The following is an 18,638-nucleotide window of genomic DNA, read 5'->3' on the forward strand; positions in this document are numbered from 1 at the left end:
TAAAGTGGTCATTTAAGTTGGGGTGTTGCCAACTGTAGATATACCCTTTAATGTTTTGAACTCTAGCAGGGGGAGAATTGGGTTGTAGTCTTGAGAAACTTTGCTTGCTAACTATTAGATACAAGATGCCCATGAAGGTAGTAAGTTTAGGCAGTTACATTTGTTGAGTGTGTTCAGCAAAACATTTTAAAAAAAGCAAAATTACCAACTATGCATGGGAAATGGATGAAACAAGCATTGTATAAAAGGGTCCTAAACACAAGCAACTGTTTACAGTGATTATTGTCAGGATAGCTCTTCAGTGAATCCAAGCCAGCTGCCATGTTTCATAACACGGACACTGTTGTTTTCTATTGTTTTCTGTTTGACAGTAAAGTTTACTCTTGGTTTTTGTAGATTTCCACTTGAAAACACATTGATATCCCCTCTCCCTTCTTTTCCTCATCTCTCCCCAGCTATAGTGAGGGGTATTTTGTTTGGTTTTTTTTCTAATACAGCAGAACAAACGTGCCAGGTCATCTGTTTGTGAACCAGCAGTCACAGATGGATGTCAGCCCAAGTCTTGGAGGATAATTTAACTATCAGCATAATTCAGAATCAGCAGAGGAAGCATGATGATCATTTTGTGAGCCTCTTCCCCTCCCAAAATGGTGGGTGGGTGTTGTTATTTTTAAATAGCAGGCAAGTAAGGAACTTTTAAAAACTGCTGTCATAGTAAGTAAGAGTTGGCAGCTATTACATTTGAGGGTGTCCAGCACTTACCATTAAAAGCCCCTTTTTTCAGCTGATAACTGTCATGTTGTCTTGAGTGGCTCACAACTGAGAGTGCCAGCCTCAGGGCAGACTGTCAAAAAGAAGGGCAGAATCCCCAAACTGGTTGTATTTTCTATAAGTATATTTCACCAACCCAGTAACAAGTACGAAGTCCTAAAGTACTGTAACAGTCTTAACATCTAGTCACAGACAGTCCCCTTGGGCAGTCCAGTATATCTTCCATCTAGGCAAGCTGGACTATGTGATAGATGGTCACTTTTACACCAAAAATCACAGCAGTATTCAGGGTTACTCCAGTCCCAAAGGACCAGTCACTTTCCTCAGGTCAGTTGTATTCAGATCTCAAACCAAAGACAATGCCTCTAGCCAATCTCGTAATAAACTAACCAAAGATTTATTAAGAAAATAAATAGTTATTTACAAAGTTAAAACAGGAAGCATACACACACAAATTAGTTACAGTCTTAGATTTAAAAAGGTAATATAAGCTTCTATAATAAGCAGCTCTGTATATCCTTTAGGGCTCACCCAAGCTAAGCAGCATGGGGATCTCTTCCTTATATTTAGGAATCTTTGCCTCTTAGAGTCCAGACCGCATAAAGAGACCCAGTTTCTCCTTGTCAGGCATTTTTATCCCCTTCACTCCAGAATCCAAGCTGATGGGATGAGTTCATGCACACGCCTTCCCTTCCTGGTGGGAGTGAGGAATGCAATCAAGAAGGTCTCTGTCCTTTGATGCTACACAATGTCTCATTTGCCTTCATTGGGCCATCTTGTGTGCAGGACGAGCACTTTACCTTCATTAATGCTGCTTTTCCTGTTTGGTGAGTTACACAATTGCAGAGGTTTACAACGCAAACACTCAATATAGCTTTATACCATGAGATACAGGTAGTGTAAGTAGGATTAATACATGTAGCATCCTACAAGCATTCCATAAAGTCTAAACACATTCTTATAACCCCAGTGTCTACTTCTAACTATGCTAACCCACAGGTAAGTCGGACTGGTTAAAAGCTATGCATTTGTCAGTGTTCACTGAGACCCTGGGTCTGTGGCATGAGCTGGCAGCTTGTCTGTCAGCATCAAAATAACTTTTACAGACTTAACCATTTGGACTGAAATTGTCCATGTTTGTTCTTTGCATTAAGCTAATCTATTTTTAATAAAGTTTCAGCAAAAGTGGTTCAGCCATTTTCAAGAATGAAGTTATTTTCTGGGAGTCCACGGGGCTGTGTTCTTGGTCCCCTTCTCTTCTCGTACTATGCCTTATCTCTGAGTAATCTCATCCGCAAATTCAACTACTATCTCCACCTGGACAACTCACAGACTTACCTCTCCACTCCAGACCTGTCTTCTGTCCAAACTAAAGTGTCCGTCTGTCTGTCTCTGAACCACCTTGAAGATTTCTAGCTATCAGCTCAAGTTCAACATGGCTAAACCAGAGTTCTTAATCTTTCTTCCCCTCCCCTGTGTTCCTCACCACCTCCTTTCTTGATCATTGTGGACACCACCACCATCCTGCTTGTCATTCAGGCCTGTAACCTAGCTGTTATCTTCAGCTTGGACCTTTCTGTAAGTCCTCGCATCCAGGCTATGTGTAGATATTGTTGGGTTTTTTTCTGCCTAACATCTTTAAAATATGACTTTTGCTATCCCTTCACACCACTAAAACTCTCATCATCTCACTTGTCAATTACTGCAACGTTCTTCTCTCTGGCTTTGACAAATGCAGTTTTGCCCCTCTTATATCCATTCAGACTGCTGCTACAAAGAGAATTCTCCTAGTCCATCACTTTGACCACATCACTCCTATCTTCATATCCCTCCACTGGCTTCCCTTTATTGCATCAAGCATAAACTGTTGCCTGTAAATCAATAGAAGCTAGGGATTGCAGTGGGACATCAGGGATGCCCCATTGCGCTAGGCCCTATTTGCACTTACAAAAGCCCTTCATGTCCTATCCTGTCGCTACCTATCATCTCTCATTCACTCTCAAGATGTTGACTTCTGCCTCAGATTGACCAGTGCTGCCAGTGTCTATTGTCCACTTGTTAAATTTTCAAACAAGCATCTTTCTTCTTTCTCCCATGCTGCTCCTCATGCTTGGGAGCAGCTCCCCATAAACATCTGCAAAGCCATTTCATTGTTCTCCATCAAATCCCTTCTTAAAACTCTTTTTTGCCATGATGCCTGCAAAAAGATTGGCAATGGTTAGGCTGCTGGTGTGCTGAGACCACTGCCTATCATGCTAATCAATATTGTCTCATTGTTTCCTTGTACTCCCCCATCAGTTTGTCTGTATCTATCTATCTGTCACCTGTCTTATACTTAGATTGTAAGATCTTTGTGGAAGAGACTGTCTTTTTTCACAGCACCTAGTTAGCACAATGGGGTCCTGGTCCAGATTGGCTCCTCGGTGCTACAGTAATACAAAATAATAAAATTAGTCAGAAATAAGTAATTCTGCTAATGTTATTGCCTCCAGCTGTTTCTTTTAAGAACTTTTTCTTTAAAGAGTTCTTCTACTTTCAGGATTTGAGGCAGGAAGTGGAAATTTGGCAGGAGAATAAGCTTGGAGGCTGAGATGTGCCTTTCACTTTCCCTATGAAAATCTATGAAGATTTGCCAGAGTTCCAAGCCATTAGAAATTGCCATTTGCAGATGCTCAGTAGAATTTTCTAAAGGGTTGCTGCAAAGTTTCCAAAAATTCCATCTGTATGGACTGTCTTAATCTGGCATGTTATACCTTTTCAGTGCTTGACTTTGCAACCTTAGCTTAGAATTTGTATGTAATTGTAGTGTCATTGTTTTTGATGATGTAGTTAGAGACATGACAGAACTTCCATCATACAGGAATTTCTTATGATTTGTGGGACCTCAGATTGCAAGAGAGGAAGTAGTAAGGTCAAAATAAAGAGGTGAGAGACATTCCCACTGCCTGAGAGGTGAAATGGGTTAGGACTATGATTTGCTGAGTCAGTGCAGAGCAGGAGGGGGTGGTGTGTGTGTAAGAGAGAGAGAGACAAGCAGTCTTTTGCATTGTTTGTGTTGCAAGCCACCCATACTAGTTTAAACTGTGTTTCTGGACCTTATGGGCTAGAACCCCAAGTGCCCTTAAGCAGCAGTTGGTGCATCTGTGAGGTGTGGACATGGGTGACTTTACACTCTTTACTCCATTTCACCACCAGTCCTGTTGCAAGTTGCAAGAGCCTCATGTATATTCATAATTATTTGTTTGTAAATCAATAGAAGCTAGGGATCGCAATGGGAGATCAGGGCCGCCCCATTGCACTAGGCCCTGTACAAATGCATAGCAAAAAGAGAGTCCTTTTCCCAAACAGCTCACAACCTAAGTATTGGTCAACACTGGTTCTCCACTTGTAAGATAATTCCCTTCTCTTCATGTGCCAGTATATTTATGCCTGTATCTGTAATTTTCACTCCATGCATCTGAAGAAGTGGGTTTTTTTCCCCATGAAAGTTTATGCCCAAATAAATCTGTTAGTCTGTATCCACAAGACTAACACGGTTACACCTCTGATAAGTATAAATAAGATGAGAGCCAGTAGGTGAAATACAAAAAAACCAACAAGGTAGCACAAGGTAACAAGGGGATGATTATGCTCTATCTTGCACTGGCAGATAGTAGCTCTCAAGGAGCAACGCTGCCAGCCAGGATCACATCACCTGCCAGTCCCTCCTTTCCTGTTCCTATTTTTAATTCCCTTTGTGCCAGTTCAAAGGATACTTGAGATGGGCTGAAGATCTGGCCCTCTAACTTAGTTGTAAAGTTTAGGATAACATTTGACTGATTCTTGTTCAAGAAGCTGTAACTTTTTTTTTTCCTGTCAATCACAGGCAAACTTAATTTAGTCATGTAAAAGTTACAAAAGTATTAAAATATAAGTTGACCAATGTCAAGTATTTGTTTGCATATGTACAGTTTTGCTGTTAAATGTTTATCAAACAACATCAGTTAGTTTGCTAACAGAGATAAACACACTCAAAAATTTGAAGGTGATAAAAGGAGTGAATACTTAGGGAAGGGAGAGATGAGGGTAGAGCAAATACAGATAATGGTGAGTTCTGTATCGCATTTAAATTCTAATTCACAGATTTTTGTTGTGTGGGGGTTTTTAAATGAAGAATGAGATAAGGCAAGAAGAGGCGTGGGGTAACTCAGAAGTGAAAGTCAACAATGGAAAGTATGACAAATGAAATGCATTTTGAGGAGGAATTAGAAGGAATGAAGTTTAATAAAATTTAATTAGAGGATAAAATAAGCAAATAATTTAGTGCATGATAGTTAGATAGTAATTAATCTTAAATGGCCAGGATGCTGAAGTTTTAAAAGTAAGCTATTGTTCTTGCTTTTCATGACAGATGTCTAATTCATAGATTCCAAGGCCAAAAGGGACCATTGTGATCATCTAGTCTGACCTCCTGTATAATACAGGCCATAGAATTTCCCTGAAACAATTCCTGTCAATTCAGTGGGAGGAGTTTTCTAACATGCTTTCTTTTAACTTTGGCTTTTATAGGAGAGGAAGGTTTGTCAGTACTGAGTGAGCCAGTGGTGTCACAGATGAGCCATTCTACAAGCGTGCAAAGAGATGGTCAGAACCCAGAAGAAATGGAATATGTTTTTTTGCATAAAAGACGACGACTTACCCCCTCTCTGGTGAGAAATAGCATGGTATGTGTATCTAAACAAACACTTGCTCTGCTTTTTCCGGCAAATTGCACTGCTATTAGCAATTCCAGTTCTCATGTGAGAGAATTGTCTTAGATACTTCCCCCTTCTGTGAATTATGATTATTTGTATTACAGTAGTGTCAAGAGGCTTTTATAAGGGTTGGAGTCCCATTTTGCTAGGCATTGTACATGTGCAGAGGAACAGACAGCTCCTTTTCTGAAAAGCTGACAATCTGGGGGTTGGTCCTGCAAGCAAACCTGTGACATGCAAGCTTATATTCTTCTAAAAAGCTGGATGCATTAGGGACACTTCTTTCCTTTCCGACAGGTTTCTAGATGCAGTGATACCAATCATCCTTCCTTACCTGTTGACCGATGGGCAAATCATTGGGCAAACTATGTCCAACAGTAGATCACGCAGCTCTCACATTGATGCATGTCTGTGGGCAGAGCTTGGTTCATAGCATGGAGCTATGCTTTAATGGCCAGCTGAAGAACATAAAAGAAAAAATGTTTACATTTTAAATCTCAACAAAGTGGTCTCCTCGGTACTAAAACAGGGCGCCAGATTACATTTGAACTCTGACAGTATTACACATTATATCATTTTTCATTTGAGTAGTGTGGCAGAAATTTGGTGTAATTAAAAAAAGAAAAATCAAATGCAGAACTGTTTATGCTGGGCAAGAAGGGCTTCTCGCAGCTTACAGGTAAAATTAGCATCTTTATTTTAATTTTTTTTAAGTCTTTCTCCACAGGGTGGCACTGTTGATTCCTGTCTACAGGAAATTTTCATATAACAAGGGACACTATGGGCATGTGTACACTGCAATTAAAAACTGGCAGCTGGCCTGTGCCAGCTGACTTGGGCTCAAAGGGCTGCAGGCAGGGCCAGCTCTAACCTTTTTGCAGCCTCAAGCAAAAAAAAAAAAGAGCGCCGACCCACCGTAAGCCCCCCCCCGAGCACCACCGAAGCCCCCGCCCCCCCGAGCGCTGCGCCGCCCAAGCCCCTGCCCCCCCCGAGCGCTGCGATGCCCAAGGCCCCCCCCCTGCCCCCCAAGCGCTGCCACCCAAAACAAAAACAAACAAAAAGCCTCCAGCGCTGCCTGGCCAAACCAAAAATACCCCACCCGATCGCCGCCCCGCCCCAAGGTGCTGCCCCAAGCACGTGCTTGGTCTACTGGTTCCTGGAGCCGGCCCTGGCTGCAGGAGTGTTTAATTGCAGGGTAGATATTGGGGTTTAGGCTACAGCCTAAGCTCTGGGACCCTTCCACCTCACAGTGTCCTAGAGCCCAAGTCAGTTGGTATGGGCCAGCCATAGGCTTTTAATAACAGTGTACACACATCATCTTTCTCCTAGCTTCTGAAGAGGCATTTCAATGGGCTCTTTTAATGTTACCTGCATGTTTTGTTGTCAGCTGTTTTACTTAAAATGGTCTTTCCTGAAGAAGAGACCAGGCCCTAGCTATTTTGTTCTTCACATTAATGAAAGAAGAGCTTGCGTTAAACAAAATATCTTTATTTTTAACTTTTTACATCCACTTTAGCATCACATAACCTAGAGCCTGCCCCTAGCTATAGTAAGTAGCATTCTGTTCTGAAAACATTGATGGAGCCCTACATTCCTATGGGAAAGGCCACCATTTAACTCTCCAGCCACATCCTTACATAGCAATAGTAACTGCTCCAAGAGCCATGCCAAAGAGCATTAGTACTTCAGGAGTATAAGGACACCCAGTGTCAGATCAGGTTTACCCCAACATATAAGGGCTTGTCTGCAAGCAAAGTTGCACTGATTTAAACAAACGTGTGACTTTTAAATTGACTCATTTAAACCATTACAAAAGGCTTTGCAGAGATTCTTAAAATATTAAACCTGACAGATGTTTGTCCAGTGTCTAGCACAATGGGGCCCTGGCTTCTAGGGTTTACCAAAATACAAATAATACACTAAATTGATCAGAACAATTTAATTTGATACAAGAACAGTTTTAAGATATACCAAAATAAGAGAATCTAACATGGTTTTGCACTGGTTCTAACTAAAGCTGTATAAAAACTGATATACAACATAAGATATACATAAGTAAACAGGTGTACTGTTTACTTATTGGCAAGGGCTTAGTTGTACAAAAAATAGGTTTTTGTGAAACAGTCAGTGGAAAGATTTCAATTTTTTAAAATTGCAGTGAATTTTTTTAATAACCATTCACTGCAGCCTAAACACTTCTCCATTGTTTTAGTACATGAGTAATTGAAAGTGATATTGACTAATAACTGCATACAAACAAAAGTGAAATTGAGTAGCTTTGACCTAGCTGAGAGACATGCAGCAAGTAAACCTTACAAGATGTGAAAAATATGTAGATTTTGTTTCTTTACTTTTTAAACTCAAGTGTCAATAAAATGTACATGGATATGTATGTATATTTTATTTTAAACTGTTTGTAATCTTTATAAAGGAAAATTGACTTGAAAACTTACGTGTCACAGTTATGGTGTGACTAATACTAGAACAAATATATATTAATCTGCTGTGTTTGAAAACATCCTCCTCAATAGTTGCTACCCCTAATATATTAAGCCAGTGCCTTGGGTTCTGGAAAAATATATAGGTCATCTAGACCAGTGGTTCTCAAGCAGGGGTCCGGGAGCACCTGGGGGGCCATGAGCAGGTTTCAGGGGGTCTGTCAAGCAGGGCCAGCATTGGACTTCCTGGCGCCCCAGGCAGAAAGCTGAAGTCCCACTGCATGGTGCTGAAGCCTGGGTCTCTGAGCCCCACCTCCCTGACCTGGGTCTGAAGCTGAATCCTGAGCAACTTAGCTTTACAGGGCCCCTTGTTGCATGGGGCACCGGGCTATTGCCCTTCTTGCTACCCCCTAACACTGGCCCAGACTTTTATATGCAGAAGAGCATATAGCTGTTGCACAGCTGAGCTGTGGAGTTTTTATAGCATATTGGGGGGCCTCAGAAAGAAAAAGATTGAGAACCCCTGATCTAGACTGTTTAATGCCTTGTATTCTGTGATTATTCCTAATTTTACATGTTTCTTAATATTTTTTCTAGATAAGATCCAGGGAAACAGAATATGAAGATGGTGGAAGTGTCATTTATGAATATGAACCAGATTATGAATGTGTAAGTCGCTTTTTTTTGTTGGTAATGAATATTGCTTTGGAGGTTCGTTACAAAAACAGTTTTGTGTTTGTTTGTTTTTTCAACATGATATGAGATCCTAAAGCTGGCTGTTTCTCTGTATATGTTGCTGGCTGCAAAACATCGTGATTTTTTTCAGCTGAGCTTCTTTATTTTGGAATGAAACAGGGAAGTGTTGTATCTGAAGCGTCCTACACAGGAGATCAGCAGAAAACCCTTATGGAAGTCCTCAACTATTGTCAGGTACCACATTTTTCTCTTTGAAATAGTTTATAAACCTCTGCAGAAAACAAAGCAAAATTATGTCACGTTTTTATCCCTGGTATATATGCCACTGTAATATCAATTTGCAATTCTATTGCACCCAGTTGTTCATTTCTATAAACGTCACTTGACTTAACTGCAAATGCATTTTGCTTATTTTTGACTGACGTTTTTATATGCAGCCACTAAGCCTTTTACAATGTAATCAATGTGAGAGTGTCTCCAAAGGTCAGTATTAAAACACCATATGTAATACAGAGTCCATTGATTTACTTCAAGGAAGTGCAAGGTAATGGGAAACGTTTGGTATGTAGATTTTGAAGGCATCTGAGGTTTGCTTTTAGAATATTACCTTATTCATAATCTTGCTGTTCAGGCTGAATTAGGAGAATGTATTGCTTATGTTATCTGAAGTAGTAACTGGCAAGCTGAATAACTGCACCAGTGAAGATAAAACTAAATGAATATCTTACTCATACAGGTGAGCTGTTGTAGTAGGGCTACTCCTGAAAGTAATGGGTTGGTCCTCTGTCCCTTAGGGAGCATCTCCTTCTGGAGTGACTTAGGGCTAAATGTTAATGAATGTCATGTATGCCATACTGCTTGCACCAGGGCTGCATGATGAGGTGATTGTACTTTGCTTTTAATACACAACAGTTTAAGCTTTTATTGCACCTTATCATGGTGCTTTGGAATCTATCTATATGCAGGTCAGTTGTTACTAAAGTGATACAATCAACTTGAAATCTAGTTAATTTTATTTTTAAATTTGAAAGTAATTTCAGATTTTTCACCTGCACGGTCAATTTTTTTGGTTTTATAGCCACATTTTCTATTCTTTTTAAAAATTTCTTTCTCTCCAGAGTTGTTGTTGTTGTGACAGAACCACACAAAAAGCAGCAGAAACTGACTGTGCTTTGGAAACAGTGATACTGACCATACACTCTGAAAACACAACTTGTTTCCTCTCTACTCATTTAGTTCAGTAACCTTATGTGTTACTTGTAATAATAGTAGACAAAATTGTTCAGATGTGTGATTTTCTAAGTTGTATATATGGACAGCTATTAGCCTTTGAACTCCAGTTTGATTTACATGGCTCTTATGAAATGTTGGGGTCTTTACAGGAATGTTACTTTAAAACCTTCATATCTGATTCTCGAAGTAAGGCAAAGTCAATTTTTAAATCTCTGGGAGACTCAAATTGCTGAGCTTGAAAAAAGACTGAAAATCAGCCAAAATGTTCTGGGTACTTTCAACCAAATAAGTGTTTTTAAAATTCTGTTTGTATTTTTTTCCCTTGCGTGTAATCAATGGGTGTACAATTGACTTCAGCATTATAATCATTTTGAGGCTTGAAGCTGAAACTGTTGCTCTCTAGATCGCCTACACTTGTCATTTTACTTTGGAATACATATTCCTCCAAGGTATATTTCCCATTAGTGATGTAGAAATCAATACCTTGTGATCTATTTATCAGTATCTTAGCCAAGTATTTGGAAATATATAATTCTATTTTTAAAGGTCTCTAACTACCCATAAAGTAGTGTTAACTCTCTGATTTAGATGTAGTATGACACTTCAGATAACACATAATTCTTCTTGTGCCACTAGTCTACTTCCGAGTTTGCTTGATATCTCTTTAATGTGAAATAAAATGCACCATTATATTAAATAAAAATCAACTGTATATTGGATGCAGTAGGAAGAACAACCTTTCAATTCCAGTCATGTGCAGGAGGATGTTAAAACAGCAAGAGTAAGTCTTTCCCTGAAATTAGATCTTTGAAAAGAAGCGTGCTTTTTCAAGTTTTAAATTTACCATGTGGTGCATAAGTAAATCAGCGTATAATTCACTTTACAAAGTGTATTTATTATCCACTGAACTGCTGCAAAGTTTAGACAGAAATTAAGGAAGGAACTTCAACCTTAATGAGACTTCCTTGCTTTTGTCAAATTTAAATGTAGTGCTTTTTATTTACTTTTCCTTTAAAAGTAGAAAAATTCCATTAACTTTCACATTTATTGCCAGGCCATGTATGATGCCATTCAGAAGTTGGATAAGAAATTTGATCTGCTTCATCGAAAGGTTTCAGAAATGCAGCACACCCGGATGAAGCCATTGCTCCTCAAACCTGTGAGTGTTAAAGATCTGAAATGTTCAGAGTCCCTTTACAAGCATGAGTAGAAATTAGAGGGTTAAAATCTCTCCTCACCTTCCACTGTGGTCAAAAGTGGATTTAGCATCCATTAGAGGCAGGTTATTATATACTTGGCATTTGTGAGCTCAGTCCTCTGTCGGTGTAGTAGTGGGCAGAGTCAATTTGGTAGGCTTGGGGTTCTCAGGACAAATTTTTTGGTGGCCTCAGAATGCAGCCACCAACACTCTTTTTCCTAAAATACTTAATGCACTTTAGGAAAACCAAATAAATATGCACATATACACGTCCAAATCATTGTAATTTATTTATTGCTGGCTAGTAAGTCTGTTGTGAAAAGTGATATTAACAAACATACAAGTATCACTTTTCACAGAAGACTTACTCAGTCTTACCAAGCCTGGGGACAAATTAAGTCCTGGAGGAAGACCAGGGGAGATGTGGGTAGTGGGCTGGGGAAGGCAGCGAGGGCTTGAGCATGAAGTGCTGCAGCCAGAGCCCAAAGTCCCGCAGCCAGAAGTTAGGGCCCGAAGATGGAGCCCGAAGCCTTGTGGCCAGACCCTGGGGCCTGCTGCCACGCAGCCAGTGCCCGGAGCTAGGGGGCTAGAGCCCAAGGCCCCACGGCCAGAGCCTGCTGCCTTGCCACCCCTGAGCTGAAGCCCAAAGCTAGAGCCCCCCTACCCCGGGAAGGTGGGGAACTCGCTGGCTGCCTGCTCCTATGGCATTCAGCCCCAGGTGACTCCAGAGGGGGGCAGGGCCCAACCCCGGCTGATGGCCCCAGCAACCAATGCGAAGGCGGTGCATCCAGAAGCAACAGGGCTACTTTGTCCTCCCCACCCCACCCAATTACAGCCCAGGAGGCTGTGGCTGCAAGAAAAGCCCCTGGGAGCCACATGTGGCCATGGTGGCCACATTTGAGAAACACTGGGATAGGTGCTCTACAAATTCATTTACAGTGAGGTGGGGAAGAGAAACAGATTCAGGAGTTATACCATTAGCTGGTGTAAATTGGTGTAGCTCCTATGACTTCAAAGGAGCTCTGCCAATTTACCCGTGATGAGTCTCTGGCCTGTTAGACAGCTGGTTTTTTGCTGACAGAGGAGGAAAGTTTCTGCATAACTCACAGGTTGGCTGGTATGATTTTTAAGGGAATTAACTACATTTAACTGCTTTCCTGTAAATGAACCGTTATCAAGTTATTGCACATTTAATGTACTGTTAAAACAGACAGAATATTAAGACTCGTAATTTATTAGCAAACTGCATTTAAAGGAAAAGCATCAGAGATGGTTCTTGAGAATGCTGAGAGAGCTATATAGCCATCAACAGTACTGAACAGTTTCTCTGATGTAACGCTGTTCAGCAGCAGTGATGTCACGAGAACACAACAGAATGAAAGACCTTTAGTCTGTCTGTCTACCCATCACCAGAGCCGCCAGGCCAGACAGAGAGACAGGAGTTCTGAATGCGTTGCACTTGATGAAACAGTACATTGTGGTTGTAATTGGTGTCCTGACAACTCTTTGGACTTGAATGTCCAATCATCCAAAACCCTCAGAGCAGAGACCAGTCTTGCCCACCACTGTGGAGCACTGGAATCCAGTGGCCTCTCTCTCGTACTCCCTCTCTCTTCCCCCTCAACCCTCATGGTCACAGGGAACAGCAACTGCTTTAACGCTCTCCTGAGGCTAAAAATGACCTGAAAGAGATTTTTCAAAACATTTTAAAACTCTTTTTTTTGCTTCTTTTTGACGTTTAAAGAAAACACTTCTAAGGCTATCCTTGTTTCCTTTTGTTTTTTATAATGCCTGCTGGTGTTTTACCTTAAGTTTAAAATATCAGGAATGTCAAAGATTCATAGATTATTATTGTTGTTGTTGTTATTTTTTAAACCTAAAAGGGACCATTTTGATCATAACAAACCATAGAAGAAATCTGGTAACTCTTGCATGTTGCCCAACAACATGTGGTTGAACTAGTGTGTATGTTTTAGATTGACATCCAGGCCCAAATGGATGCTAGACACTGTGGCACCTAACTTTTAGGCACCTAGGAAATCAATGGAACAACAATGGGATCCACAAAGCCTGGGGAAAGATAGGTGTCCTAGCATGTGATCCACAAAGCCAGCATGTAACCAATGGGAGAAGCCAATGACCAGGGTGTGTGCTAGACCCTATCGCTCTCACAGAGATATAGGTGCCTCCCTGCAGCCTGGACTTAGGTGCTTATCTCTCTTAATAATCCACAGCTGGGTCCCCCTTTCCTGCAGTTGATTAACAAAGAATTAAAGGAGAGTAATATAATTAATGCCAATCAACACAGATTTATGGAAAATAAACCTGATATGTTTTTGATGAGATTACAAGTTTGATTGATAAAGGTAACAGTGTTGACATAATAGACTTAGACTTCTGTAGGGTGTTTGACTTGGTGCCACACAACATTTTAATTAAAAAAATCAGAAAGACTGCAGTTAATGCCAAAGGTTAAGGGGTGACTTGATTACTGACTATACGTACTTACATAGGGAACAAATATTTAATCCTGGTCTCTTAATTTTAGCAGAGAAAGGTACAACAAAGTCTAATGGCTGGAAGTTGAAGCTAGACAAATTCAGACTGGAAATAAGCTGCACATTTTAACAGTGAGGGAAATTAACCATTGGAACAATCTACCAAGGGTTTGTGATGGATTCTCCATGTTGGACAATTTTTAAATGAAGATAGGATGTTTTTCTAAAAGATATGCTTTGGAATTCTCTTGGGGAAGTTCTATGTCTATGTTATATAGGAGGTCAGACTTGATGAGCACAGTGGTCCCTTTTGGCCTTGGAATCTATGAAACCATTTCTTGAAGGAATGAGTTAGGGCCTGCCTTACTCTGTACAAATGGAGGGAGATGGCAGGAGGTGGTGGTGCCACCCACCTTATCCTTTTTAGATCAGTGCTTATAGAACTCATGTGGGAGACCATCTTTCAGTTCCCCCGTCTGCCTGAGGGAGAGGATTTGAACAGGGATCTCCCACACCTCTTAGAAGAGTGTTCTAATTCCTGAGCTATAGGATATTCTGATGTGGGGCTCCCTCAATCTGTCCTGTTGAAGCTGTTGCATCTTGAATAAATACAGAGTCACTGGACCACAGAGTGAAGTCCAGTAGTTTAGCACACCCACCTGGGAGGTGGGAGACTGAGGGTGCAGTCCCCCTGTTCCGATAGCTGTTTCATTGTTTATACACAGTGGAACAGCATCAATAAGAGAGACTGAGAAAAGCTCAAATCGGAATATCTCAGTGGTTAGAGCACTCTCCTGAGAGCTGGGAGGCTCCTGTTCAAATCCCTTCTCTCTGGGAAGGGGAACGCTCACCACCAGTGCTGCCTAGTGGCTGTGCAGGAGTGTGGCAATTTGGATGCCCAAGAGGAAGACCCCTTTCTTACTACAGCTCCACCCTGCAGCAGTCTGTCCTTTAGTGACTCAGCTCTCCAGACAGGTCACACTTTCAGTCCACCCCTTTTGGGTTATGTATCAAGAGTCTAATAATGGGGAAGTCTTCAGAATTCAGTGAGGGATTCAGGGTTTCCCCTGAAGTCTTGTGGTCTGGACCTTTGTACCTTCACGGTCTTCCTCCAAATAGGTTCTCTGCCAAGGGACAGACTTTCATAGTTGTCCCACTTTAGGAGTTGGTAGGGGAAGCCTGGGTCTACCCTCTGCACTGGGCTCCGATCCAGGGCCCAATGGTAGCCAGCTAAGTCCTGCACCTTGGGGTGCTATGCAGCCGACTCCCTGGATACTTCCTACCTGTCCCTCTCTTCCTACAGGGTAAAGTAAATAGCTAAACCACAAATAAAGTCTCTGCCTTCAGAGAGTCACAAGTCCCTTCTTTATAGGCTTGGTCAGGTCACTATCACCATGCCTCAGGCACCGAGAGCTCCTGTGGTGCTCCTTTCCAAGGTTGTGGGCCAGCTCACTTCAATTATCTGCTTGCCACTCAGCTATTCTGCTCCTCTTTTTAACTTCCTCCTCTAGCTTGTGCAGACTTTGCGAGTATTCTGGGACAAGGCTGGCTGGGCCCCGAGTAGCTCTTTAGCCCTGTTCTTTCCAGTGTTGGGGGCTTGTACACCCCATCACACTCCTCCTCTGGTAGAGAGGGGGAAAACTGAATCTAGGTCTCCCATATGCTGGCTGAGTGCTGTAACTACTGTGCTAAAAGTTATAAAGTGGGTACGATCACTTCCTCTTCCTCCTCCTGGATTTTGAATCAGTCCTGATCCAATAGGTGTGCTTAGAGCATGCCTACCAGACCAGACTCTGCAAGGAAGATAGATGATGTCCTCCCCTGCTTCATGGGTCACACTGGGCTTAGATAGGAAATAGACATCTAGACACACAGAGTGAGGCAGCAGTGTGCACACCCAGAAACATAGGCCCCTGGGAAACTTTTATCCTGAAAATTTAGGTGCTGAGGTGAGTTTAGGAACCCACAGGCTTACGTGGCAGTGGAGGGGAGTTTGTGGATTGCAGTGCTGCCTAAAACTGGGATTTAGGGACCTAAATCTGGGATTTAGGTGCTTAAGTCCGTTTGTGGATCTGGGCATATAACACATCCCTGTATCATCTGTTCCAATAGCTAATTATTCTTTCTGTTAAAAATTACATTTATTTTCAGTTTGAACTTTACTGACTTCAGCTTTTAAACTAAAGAGTCCTCTAGTCTCAGATAGCTTCTCCATGGGTAGGTAATTTTGGGCCATGATCAAGTTGTCTCTTAAACTTCTCCTTAATAAACAAAATAGATTGAGCTCCTTTAGTCTCTGATAGTAAAACATGTTTTCCAGGCCACAAATTGTTGTCATTTCTGACCTCCCCTGTTTTTGCTGGAAGAGTTGTTGGGTATCTTGGAGGATGTACATTTTTAGCGCTTATTCCATAACTGTTATTGTTGTTGAATAATCTCACAAAGGCATTCTTTCTCCGAAATGTTAATAATTGAAATTAAAGAATTTTTAGTAACACCTATTTCTTCTTTCAATTGCTCCAGTTTTATTCCCTTAATGCAGTGGTGGGCAATCTGCAGCCCGTCATTGGCAGGCTACGAGACCGTTTGTTTACATTGGCATGGCCGCCTGCAGCTCCCAGTGGCCATGGTTCACTGTTCCTGGTCAATGGGAGCCGCAGGAAGCGGCGGCCAGCACATCCCTGCAGCCCACGCCGCTTCCCGCAGCTCCCATTGGCCGGGAATGGCGAACCGTGGCCACTGGGAGCTGCAGACAGCCGTGCCTGCGGACAGTCAGTGTAAACAGACTATCTCGTGGCCCACCAGTGGATTACCCTGATGGGCCACAGGTTGCCCACCACTGCTTTAATGTCATCACTTCACAAATCATTTCCAGTCGTCATGGAGTCTTCCAGGTGCAATAGGGCCTGCACTTCTAATGCATCAAACAGATAAAAAGGTGTCAGGCTGAGACCAAACAAAACTTTTCTGCCCTACTTCATTGTAAAGAAGCCAACCAAAATAAAAGGTGCAAAACCAAATGTTTTTCCTTTAATGCAGGAGCAGGAGCATCAACTTGTAGCTCAGCAGGTTGGTGACACAAACTGATGAATTTTTCAGCAAATATTGTACAAAAATATGCCCATTATCAACTACTAATATATGTACAGTCTGTTCCTCAGCTCCTTCTTTATGTTATGCTAGCAGGTGATTGGGAAGAACTTTAAAAGCAGGAAGCAAACACAAGAGAAGAATGCTATGTTGGTGTCTGGACTGTGGAAACCCAGGAAGATAGAGTCTGAAAAACATGCAATAGTTAGATTCATGGTCAAGAGGTCAGAGCTATCTTTATGAAAAGACTATAGTTAATGCCAGATGCTTAGGCTGAGATCTAATCTCTCTTGTTCATGAAGGAAAAAACAAAACAGATTTGTGCAGTTTTACGTTAATTATTGTTTTCCTATCACATTTGCAGAGGCCCATTGGATTTACATACAGAAGTTCCAATCATTTACCCCATGGAAAAATTAGAGTACAGAAACCAATGGAAAGAGAGTCAAGTCTTCATATCTCTCCCCCGGGACAAGGAGGGCATAGCCCATCAATGAGGGTTAGGCTACAAAAGAGCCATCTCCAGGTCAACTCTGCAATAAAACCTGTTCAACAAACTCTTCAACTTGAATCACAACAACCTGTGCTTAGGCAAAGCCCACCCCTACCCACTATAGTCTCCACTCACTCACTGCATCCACCATACACAGTGGCTAACAGGATCCCTGACCTTCCTCCACAACCAAGTCTTGTAACCACGGTCATGGAAAGCACTGCCAATGTAGCATCTTCAGGGGTGGGTTCCCCAATGGTGTCGTCGGTGATGCCAACCCCATCTGAAACCGGTTTGGGGAGAAACACCATGATGATGAATTACAGGGCCACACCGGGAAGTGTGAATATTAGTAAAGAACTGCCATCTTCTTCTGTCTCTATCAATCCTAGTTTTGGTGAGTTACAAGTCACATATGCTCAGTATAGTAGAGTGGAAAATTACAGTGAATAAAATGCATGCATAAGGCCTCCATTTTTTTTCTTTAACAAAAATAAATGAGCAGAGCTGACTTTCTCCTTTTGCATTTTAAAAGTGGATTAATATTTAAAGCCTTCTGAATAAAGCTATTGGTGTGCATGATATACAGGAAGTCACTTTAACACTTGAAGTCAAATATTCAAAAAGTTAGTATGTACACCATACTAACACAAATACACAGTTGATTCTTACATGTTACTGATTATTCTGATGTGCAGAATAACTTGGGCACTTTAACAAATCTTAGTTTTACAGCAGATATAATGCTTCAAGATTGCATTAAGAATGAGCCCTCTTCTTTCACTGTCCTACTGATACAAGCTTTTTTTCATGCTGTCAGTGGTACAGAACAGCTAGGACTCCCTGCAAGTACAGTGAGCCAATATGTGACAGTAAAATCTCAGCAGCCATTACAATGGAAGTGCAGCATATTAGAGTTTCTCTAAGTCTAAGGATTTCCTTGGTTATGCTTTCATGTGAAAACTAAATAGTCTTGTATATAATAAATACGTACGATAATTATATAAAGAATGTGTCATCCGTAAAGCAAGGTGTGGAACATAACTTACAGTATGTTCTTCATTTGAGAAAGCAACTTAATTGTTTTGTGTATAAGGAATGCTAATTCTTGAATGGGATAAGGAAGAGGTTCTCTAATGTTTTCATTCTGTGGACTGTTTTGTAAGAGAGACCCCCAAATGCTCTATTACTTATTTTTCCAAAATGTGTAATTCTGTGGATCACCAAAAAGAGCTCCATGAATCATTTCACCATAAGAGGCTGGGAATGAGTGACAGGGGATGGATCACTTGATGATTACCTGTTCTGTTCATTCCCTCTGGCACTGGCCACTCTCAGAAAACAGGATACTGGGCTAGATGGACCTTTGGTCTGACCCAGTAGGGCTGTTCTTATGTTCCAGGTAAGTACACATGACGCAGGCAGATGTTAAATCCCTTTATGATATACATATACCCTGAGTCATGCGGAAGGCAGCATTTATTTATT

General features: G+C 41.4%; 1 protein-coding gene across 8 annotated transcripts in view; it reads left to right on the forward strand.

Moving 5' to 3' along the window:
- Positions 1–18,638, forward strand: part of BEND2 (BEN domain containing 2) — a 34,697-nt gene that overhangs the window by 7,914 nt on the left and 8,145 nt on the right. For 4 of the 8 annotated variants that reach the window (XM_039504427.1, XM_039504568.1, XM_039504643.1 and 1 more), the window contains 5 exons: positions 5,320–5,474; positions 8,540–8,611; positions 8,798–8,872; positions 10,926–11,030; positions 17,022–17,547. In XM_039504427.1, coding sequence (XP_039360361.1) covers positions 5,320–5,474; positions 8,540–8,611; positions 8,798–8,872; positions 10,926–11,030; positions 17,022–17,547 — 933 coding nt within the window. Of the gene's footprint in view, positions 1–1,422; positions 1,599–5,319; positions 5,475–8,539; positions 8,612–8,797; positions 8,873–10,925; positions 11,031–17,021; positions 17,548–18,638 lie in introns of all 8 variants that reach the window. The other 4 variants (XM_039504817.1, XM_039504887.1, XM_039504960.1 and 1 more) reach the window with 2 other exon arrangements.

Source organism: Mauremys reevesii, linkage group 1 (genome assembly GCF_016161935.1).
Source record: "Mauremys reevesii isolate NIE-2019 linkage group 1, ASM1616193v1, whole genome shotgun sequence".
NCBI classification, from domain to species: Eukaryota; Metazoa; Chordata; order Testudines; family Geoemydidae; genus Mauremys; species Mauremys reevesii.